The 10,000-nt window shown below is 28.7% G+C and overlaps 2 protein-coding genes across 2 annotated transcripts in view; one reads left to right on the top strand and one right to left on the bottom strand.

Moving 5' to 3' along the window:
- Nucleotides 1-888: 888 nt before the first annotated feature.
- On the bottom strand, nucleotides 889-5,572 carry LOC119604825 (N-acetylneuraminate 9-O-acetyltransferase). Its single transcript, XM_037957692.1, has 4 exons — nucleotides 5,209-5,572; nucleotides 5,049-5,145; nucleotides 3,893-4,645; nucleotides 889-3,105 (listed from the first exon to the last, which is right to left on the bottom strand). The coding sequence occupies exons 1-4, from the start codon at nucleotides 5,390-5,392 to the stop codon at nucleotides 1,650-1,652; spliced, it is 2,490 nt and encodes an 829-aa protein (XP_037813620.1). The 5' UTR covers nucleotides 5,393-5,572; the 3' UTR covers nucleotides 889-1,649.
- A 331-nt stretch (nucleotides 5,573-5,903) lies between these two features.
- Nucleotides 5,904-10,000, top strand: part of LOC119604824 — a 13,089-nt gene continuing 8,992 nt past the window's right edge. Inside the window, exon 1 of the mRNA XM_037957691.1 lies at nucleotides 5,904-6,195. Coding sequence (XP_037813619.1) covers nucleotides 6,054-6,195 — 142 coding nt within the window. The 5' untranslated portion in view covers nucleotides 5,904-6,053. The remainder of the gene's footprint in view (nucleotides 6,196-10,000) is intronic.

The following is a 10,000-nucleotide window of genomic DNA, read 5'->3' as shown; positions in this document are numbered from 1 at the left end:
GTTGTGTAGGGTATAATTATGTAAAATTTAATTTTAATGGAAAATATGAGTGATCGCCTATTTTGATCAGTTTCTATCGTTATTTTGTGGACTTACAGATGCTCTTAGTTTAAAGCAAATTTTTAAGGGGAAATTTGACTGATAGCTGATTTTAATTAGATTCTTGATTTTAGTTTTTCGTATAAAAAATAATTTTCAATGATTATTTTTTAAATAAAATCAATCTGCAGTTTTTAAATTTATTGAACTGTGGGCCACAGTCTGTGGCTGATATAAAAGTTATTATTGTAAATAACAATCGAAGTTGCTGGATACCGTCACACAATAATGACACTGTTACCTTTAAAGGAAGCTAAAAGTTTCTATTTATTGTGTTTTAAATGTTAAGGAGGACATAATAACGAAGTCAAAGAAAATAACAACAATGACGGAAAATTATAGTTTAAAGAAAGCAAAAATATTGAAAGAAATTTAAAGAAAATAAATGAATACTGGGTGGAAATTTTATGGAGTTTAATAACATATTTATGGCTGATTCCATAATTACAATAACTAAAGGCAAAAACAAATTGTAATAATAAGTCTAAATGTTTTATAAATACTATGAGCAGTCATTTTGAGAAATGCTTATTTAGTTTTTTCTTTTTATTTCTATTTTTACTTTTTATTTAAAATTTTTTTCTTTTTATTTCCATTTTTACTTTTAAATAAATTTATAAGAGAAAAATGTTGTGAAAAAAGCACTTACCTTTATGAAATGATTTGATGTATAAACTTGATTGTAGAATTCTTGCATTATTAAAGGGAATCTTGAAATTTTGTTAAACTCTTGATTGTAGTAATAGTGCCAAACCAAAATGATTTTCTTATGAAATGTGAATTGATTTGTTTCGTTTTAATTTCGTTTTTATATTTGTTTTCATATAAACATTATTAATTTGTGCTTGTGACCCAAGCTAAATTAAGAGAAAAAAACAAACAAAAAAGTAAAGAAATTATTAATAAGTACACAAATAAATATAAATTACAAAATAATTAAGTGTTAAAAAAAAACAACAAAAGATTAATTAATATTTTTTTATCACTAATTTAAAGATTACTAGAGTTTATAACTTTCTATAGACTAAATTGACTGAAATTTATGTTTAATTATTTATTTATTATTCATAGTACTAATTATTTTAAGCTTATTAAGAAAATTTTAATTTAATTTTTATTTGTTTTGCTTTAATACTAGTTAAAGTTAAGGTTTTTTGAAAACACTTGCTAAGTTTAGTAACGAAAAAAGGGGGAAAATAATTTGAACAAAATATAATTGTGAAAACTGTTCAGCTTAAGTTTGTTAAAGCAAAATAGAGATTTAATAAGTAACTAAATTTAATAATTAGTATTTAATACTTAATTGTCTAAAATTTTGTTTCCAAATAGAAGTTTACTTTAAAGCTTAACTTCATAATTAAAAATAATCAAAAATGTGTTTTAAATAAACTGTAAATCAAAATACTTGCTTTCGAAACGAATTTGTAAGAGATTTCCAGATATTTTTAAAACAATATGAAACCAGTTTTTATAATAATGAAATTGATCTAAAAACAAATCTTTAAATTAACTCAAAAAAGGGGAAAAATTAAGTATGAATAATAACTTTCTCAAAACATACCATCAGAATGAGCTATTGGTATTAGGATTATTAAAAATATAATGAAATTTCGTGTAACTAATTTCCAGTCATTGGGCACTGCAAAAGGCAGTAAAATTTGAGTAATACGATGAACCTCATGCGAGGCGCAAACAAATATAAACGAAGTAATAATCATATTTAGAGTGGGAAAGCCGGGCAGTAGAACTAAAACACCATGACGATCGGCCGCCAGCCAGATGTGATATTGACAGATAAATAACTCTAAAGAGATGCGTCCAAACCAGGCGAAGAAAGTCGAGTAGCGGGTACGTAACATGCCCGATATATTGCGTAAAATAATATAACCCACTATAGGTATAAAAACTATATAAGAGTGAATCTCCTCACAATTCTGTTCATTGCGACAGAGAAAAGAAAAAGCGGTATAAAAACCCACTCCCAATAAAGCCAAAAGGGTAACAGTTATCGACGTTCTGCGGGAAAATAAATTACCATGATTGTTATCATCGAATATACTGTATTTTTGAGCTATATGAAAACAGGCGGCAGCAATCATGCCAAACATAACCGTATAACGATCCAATTTCCATTGATACCACCATTCATGTATATCATCATCGGTGGTAACGAATAGAGCCTTCCAGGGGCGCGTAACAAAAATACGCTCAAAAAATACCTCCGACATAAACAATATGGTGACGACACTAAAGCAACCCACAAATTTACCCACCAAATATAAATAATGTAAAGGATTTGATTCTACCGATTGGGCAGTTATACGGGGCGGCAAAGAAAGTAGAAAATACACCACACACATCCAGAAGGATAAGAGCGGTACAAAATAATAAAACTGATAAGGACGATTCATGCAAAAGCACAAAATCACTGTCATAAAATTTAAACGAAATATTACCTGGAAAAATCTAACGAAACCTGAATTGCCAGTTTGCCACATATACGAAAAATGGGTATAGCCCGTATGGAATAGATAACCACTGAGCAGCAATTTAATATGCATATGTATAGGTAAAACCCGATGAGCGCCAGTCATATAATAAATCAACACCACCAGCAATATCCAACCCTTTAGCTCATCCGATTGATCACGATTGAGTACTTTGGTAAATTTTGAGTCTTCGGTAAAGAAAAGACCCAAAGCAAAAACATAACCCACCGGTATCCAAAAGCTAAATTCAGAATAGTACTTATTTTCTTTCATAAAGAAATTCGTACGATCACATATATAGAAATAGACCATTATAATGCCCAACATGGCCATGGCCACTATGGGTGTGGTGTAGTCCATACCAGCGAGACTTAAAGACGAAGAACCATTTGCTGATGCTGACGACATGGTGGCTGCGTGTAGATCATGACGTTGTGGTTGTAGGGGCGTATACAAAGTATGACCGCGTAAATGTAAAAGCCAACGTCGTAGAAAAATGCCACAGGTTAGAATTATACTGAAATGGGAATAGAGAAAGTTTGAGTTAAACTATTTTGAAGAGAGGATTTATCAAAAATTTTCGATATATCAAAAACTTTCTTTAAAAATTGAAGAATTTGTAGAAAATTTTTTATAAAAAGAAAATTTATCAAAAATTTCTATAAAATATTTATCGAAAATATATAAAAAGAAAATTGTTTGAAAATATTCTATAAAAAGAAAATTTATTGAAAATTTTCTATAAAAAGAAAATTTATTGAAAATTTTCTATAAAAAGAAAATTTATTGAAAATTTTCTATAAAAAGAAAATTTATTGAAAATTTTCTATAAAAAGAAAATTTATTGAAAATTTTCTATAAAAAGAAAATTTATTGAAAATTTTCTATAAAAAGAAAATTTATTGAAAATTTTCTATAAAAAGAAAATTTATTGAAAATTTTCTATAAAAAGAAAATGTATTGAAAATTTTCTATAAAAAGAAAATTTATTGAAAATTTTCTATAAAAAGAAAATTTATTGAAATTTTTCTATAAAAAGAAAATTTATTGAAAATTTTCTATAAAAAGAAAATTTATTGAAAATTTTCTATAAAAAGAAAATTTATTGAAAATTTTCTATAAAAAGAAAATTTTCTATAGAAGAAAATTTAGTGAAAATTTGTGATAAAAATAAAATTTATCGAAAATTTTCTAAGAAAGAAATTTATCAAAAATTTTATATAAAAACAAAATTTATCAAAAAATTTCTTATGAAATTTTCCATAAAAAGACTTCTCATTTCATTCCCACAAAACTCTACTCACCACACTCCAAATACCGCATAGGTAACAATCTGCAACAGCGTATACGGCTCAGCACTACTACAGCAACTGCCATCATTATAATTCATATAATCATTGCAATACATATTCAACATTAATTGCACATAATGCCGCAAACCCAATGAACACAACTTATAACCATCGACGGCACTATCCACCAAACCATTCGATATATGCCAAGCTGATTCCCAAATCGTAGCATCCGTATAACGAAACACGGTACGTGCAACACGATTCAAACGATCAATATCTTCATTTTTCACCAACTTCCACATATCAGGTAATTTTTCTTCATTTACACGATCTTGTAGTTTCCATAAAACCTTAGATTTTTGGGTAACTAAATGATCAAATGGCACCAGGAGACGTGTTAGATTAACGGAGTATTGTTTTAAAAGTTCTTCGGTAACATTGCCGTTTAAGAAATTGCGATGAGTAAAACCCACCACAAAAACGGCTCGCACCTCTTTGGTATCTTCAAATTTGGTAAGAGATTCAAGAAGAAAATCCGAAACTTCATTGGCAAATATGTATGTTGCTCTCATATTAAGTTTACGATCTTCGAATTCGGTATCGATGGGTGGTTGTAAAAGCATTGAACCATTATCATCATCGCTGGGATGTAAATGATTGATAAATTGTTTATACAATTGATGTATTGAGTAATCGCCAATGAAAACAAAGTGATTTTTATAACTCCAAAAGGCCAGGTAACGCAAACAGCGGCGAGTGTCGCTAATTAGAAATAAAATATCATAAATTAATAGGAATTACTGACAAAATTGAAAAGTTTTAACAGACATTTAAACATTCCAGTAATTTTCTGACATATTTGCGCCAAAAAAACATAAACAATAAATTGCATTGAACAAAATTGTTAATGCCTTATCAGAAAATCTTTTGCGTTCTCAATTTTTTTAAATAAATAATGAATGTTAATTCTTTGGTTAATTAATGAAAGAACAGCAATTTATAAATTAAATTTAAGCTTATCAGCAGTACCACACAACCAATGGGAAACACGCATGATTTTTCCACTATAACAACACAATAACAGGAATGACTCATTTATACCCACAAAAACACTAATTAATTTTAATTAAATATGATAATTATTATAAATATTTAAATAACTTACGTTTGCGTGTACTTGTGCATCATACAACCATAGGGCTGCCATTCGTTATCACCTTTAAAACGTCCTTTGGACAAAAGCCACTGGCAGGAGTCACTTCCTATAAAAAATAACGAGACGCAGTTAGTCTTAAAATTGATTTTAACAACATTCCTTTACTTACCATACTGCCAATTAAGGATGCCATGATATACTATAAATCCCACAACAACAAATAAGGCCAATTTCTTAAAATTTGTGGCATTTAATTGTTGTATTAAATATTCTGCCTTCGTATTGCTGCTATTTGTTGTTCTAATTTCATCTGCACCATTTTGTAAGGCATTTAATTCGAACTCTTCACTCATTTCTATTTTATATTATTATTATTCTTTGTTTTTTTATAAATTTCTTATTTTAATGCATTTTCTTAAAGTTTTTTCAAGTTTTTTAAACACAATAAAAATTATAAGTTTGATTGCCCCAAGAGAAAAATAGCAAGAGAAAATTCTGATATTTTTCTATTTGTTTACACACCTTTTCTTATTGTTTTTTATATTTATAATCAAAACAAAAGACGTAATAAAAACCGGTGTTTGAAAGAATATACAAAAACAGGGTTATTGCTCAGTCAAATATAAAGCAGTGTTGTATTTTTGCCTTACAAAAAATGCGGTTTTTTATATTTACACACATTTTTTTTATTAAAAGGAAAAAATAATTTTTATAAAAGTAAACATCTAAACTTTTTTATGTGTTTAGCTATAAGTTCTTTTGTAAATTTAATAAAGTAATAATTGTTTTAATTGTTATTCTCTTATTTGTTAAAAACCGCTTAAAAGGAATTTAATAATTAGCAACACTCTTACCAATGCCGGAATAACAGTTGTTAACAATTGTTTACATGTTGTGTGCCAAAAATAAAGAAGGAAATTTGCAGAAAATCTTTTGTTTTACAAATTTTAGTCTTTGCAAATTAATTTTTATAACTTAAACTTTCAAAAACCAATTGTAAAGTTAATAATACCGATGCGTGATTTATTTAAAACCCTAGATAAACTAAGAGCAGAAACAGCCATGGAATACTGTGATGAATTTGATGGCATCAAGTCCATAATGGAATATTGTAATAAACAATTGAAACCTTTTAATAAATTACATTTTCGTGGAGGTAAGTTATTGTTTTATCAACACATGTAAGAAAATTTAGTCCGTCGTGTAGATTCGTTTTACCAATAATGGATACCTTTATTTTAGAGATTTTACAAAGATGATTTAATATCAGTAGACTGGTCAATTAAGGACTTTCACATTATTCACAGTAGATTTCATAAAAATTTCGACTTTTGTATAAAAAATTTATCAAATGGCATCAGGAAACTTTGGAGAAAAGTACAATAAAATTCTGAAATTCTTGTACTTAGCTAGCAAATGATTGTGCTACCTTTGCAGGATTAAACCAACCAACACAGATAGATAGATAGATAGATAGATAGATAGATAGATAGATAGATAGATAGATAGATAGATAGATAGATAGATAGATAGATAGATAGATAGATAGATAGATAGATAGATTGTTGATAGAACAATATTACTTGATAAATTAAATACTTAACATTTTTGTATTTTATAATTTATAAATAACTCTTTGAAAAAATATTCGTAGAATATTTGAAATATTTTGTCACTTCTGAAAAAACTTTTAATCTATTCAATATTATTTTGTTAATAAATAAAATACATTATATTAAATAAATTATTTAAATATATTGAATATATTGAGCTGCGCCAACAGGTTATGGGCCCAGGACACACAATGGCTCAAGATTTTAAGTCATCTTTTGAAAAACTTAACAGAAGTAATTATCAAATTTGGAAAAAGAAAGCAGAATGTGTACTAATTAGAGATGATACGTGGTATGTTATCCGAGATGAAAAGCCAGATGAAGTGGATGCAGTTTGGCAAAGAAAAGATGAAAGCGCAAGAGCATCAATTTATTTGATGATTGAAGATGATTTGTTTTATCTTATTGATGAAGTGGAAACTGCAAGAGAATCATGGTTGGTTATCAAGAATCATTTTGAACGTCATTCTTTCAGCGAATGTGTATTTATAATGAAGAAAATTTGTCAAATGCAATTAGAAGAAAATGGTGACATGGAGAAACATTTAAGCAAGATGCAACATGAAATCAAATGCCTTTGCAGCATGGGAGAGAAACTTAGTGAAAAATGGGAGGTTGCTATGATACTTCGTAGTTTACCCGAGTCGTACGATGTATTAGTAACAACTCTTGAAGCTAGAGGTGATGGTGTACCTTCTCTATCTATAGTTAAAGAAAAATTGATTGAAGAATCTAGAAGAAGGACTCAAAAGCAAACGTATATTAATGATGAAAATTCCGTTTTGAAAGTATATGGTAATACTAATAGAAAATTAAAACCCCGTTCGAAAATTGTTTGCTTTTATTGTGAAAAACCAGGACATGTACGTAAGGACTGCCATCTATATCAAGAATCCTTAAAAAAGGGCAAGACTAATATTGTGGTTAATGAACGTAATAATGAATTATGCTTCTGTGTTGCTGGTTGTGACTCACCCAATTGGTATGTTGACTCTGGTGCTACAAGTCATATTTGTAATGAAAGAGATTTTTTCAAAACACTCGATAAAGAATGTAAGTCAACAATCACCGTGGCAAATGGATATGAAATGAAAACTTGTGGTAAAGGTTCTGGTGTTTTGAAAGTAATAAAGGGTGATGATAAAATTCAAAATATTACAGTAAATGATGTACTTTATGTTCCTAATATTGAGAGTAATCTTCTTTCAGTAAAGAAATTAACAGAAAAAGGCTTACGTGTAATATTTTATAAAAATATATGTGAAATACAACTTAATAATGAAATTATTGCGACAGCTTCATTAAAGAATGGACTTTATAAACTTAACATTCAATCAGAAAATCAACGTGCTCTATTTGTAAAACAATCTAAATGTATCCATGAATGGCATAGATGTTTTGGTCATCGTGATATTGATTGTGTTAAGAAGATGTTAAAAATATATAATGAAATACCTAAAAATTGCGATTGCGAAGAAATTTGTAAAATTTGTATAAAGGGAAAACTGTCGAGAAATCCATTTCCGAAGTATTCAAGTCAACAAACAAATAGTGTAATGGATTTGATTCATACCGATGTATGTGGCCCCATGGATTCAGCGACTCCTAGTGGTAAAAGATATTTTGTCACCTTTATTGACGACCATAGTAAGTATATTACTATATATTTGTTGAATTATAAGTCCGAAGTTGCAACCAAACTAAAAGAATATTGCCAAACTATGAAGACGAAATTTGATAAATATCCTAAGGTTATTCGATCGGATAATGGAGGAGAATACGTTAACTTTGAAATTGAATCTTTTTGTAAACAACATGGTATAAAACAACAATTTACGGTACCTTACAATCCCGAACAAAATGGTGTGGCCGAAAGGCGGAATAGATACATAGTAGAAATGGTTCGTTGTATGCTGATTGATGCTGGTATGCCTAAATATTATTGGGGAGAAGCAGCTATTACTGCAGCCTACATACAAAATCGTGTTTTAACAAGAGCTACAAATTGCATTCCGTTGGATATTTGGGAAAGCAAGAAATCGGAGTTAAGCGATTTTCTAATATTTGGATGTCAAACACTTGTGTTTATTCCTAAAGAAAAAAGGAAGAAATTAGATGAAAAAGCCCAAACATTGACTTTTGTTGGATATTCAGATCAGTCTAAAGCATTACGATTTTTAGATAAAAATACAAATAAAATTGTAATTAGTAGGGATTATAAAGTAATTGAATCCGAAAATTGTACTAAAATACTAAATAAAAATAACAATGAAGTATACATAGATCTTTTTACACCATCTAATACATCTATTGAAAATAATGAGAAACGTCAAAATAATGAAATAATACACTCCGAAGAAATTATAAATAATGATGAAGTATTGGAAAATCGAAGTGATTTATTAAGCGATGAAGAATTTTTCGATTCTGAAATTTTGGAAAATTCTCCAATTACAATTACGGATGAAGAAGAAATTCAAGAGCCGCTAATTGAAATTAATAATATAATATCAGATCAAGAACAACAGGTGTTAAGAAGATCTTCAAGGATAACAAAGGGTCAACTTCCAGAGAGATATAGAGCAAATATAGTAACAGATTTTACGGAGCCTAAATCATATAATGAGTTATTGAAAAGAAGTGATAAGGAACTATGGTTAAAAGCAATGAAGGAAGAATTTGATTCATTACAAGCGAATAACACCTGGATTTTAGAAAATATTCCAAATGACCGTAAACCAATCGGTTGTAAGTGGGTTTATAAATTAAAACAAAATGCAGATGGTGTCATAACAAAGTATAAAGCTAGACTAGTTGCTCAGGGATTTAATCAAAAATATGGTGTAGACTATGATGAGGTTTTTGCGCCAGTCGTACGCCAAACAACGTTCCGTTTATTTTTAACAATTGCTGGAGAATATAAACTAATGGTTAAGCACTATGACGTTAAAACAGCATTCCTCTATGGCGATCTCAAGGAAGAAATCTATATGAAACAACCTATTGGATTTATTATTAAAGAAGGAAAATGTTGCAAGCTACAGAAAAGTATTTATGGGTTAAAACAAGCAGCTAGATGTTGGAATGAAAAATTAATTCAAATTTTTATAAATAATGGTTTCCAAAAAGGTTTGGCGGATTCCTGCATATTAAAAGTAAATAAAGATAACAGCTGGATTTTTATTTTAATATATGTAGATGATATACTTGTCGCCACGAAATTATCCACACATCAAAGTTATGTAGAAAATTTATTGCGCCAGAATTTTGAAATATCTGATCTTGGAGAAGTCAATTTTTACTTAGGAATAAAAATTGAGAAGGGGAATGATGGATATTTCAGTATTA

This window comes from Lucilia sericata, unplaced genomic scaffold, assembly GCF_015586225.1.
Source record: "Lucilia sericata isolate MDLA Ls3-8-SP2 unplaced genomic scaffold, ASM1558622v1 Contig000435F_arrow, whole genome shotgun sequence".
Lineage (NCBI taxonomy): Eukaryota > Metazoa > Arthropoda > Insecta > Diptera > Calliphoridae > Lucilia > Lucilia sericata.
Note: the sequence above shows the minus strand (reverse complement) of the source record. Positions and strands in the feature narration are given on the sequence as shown.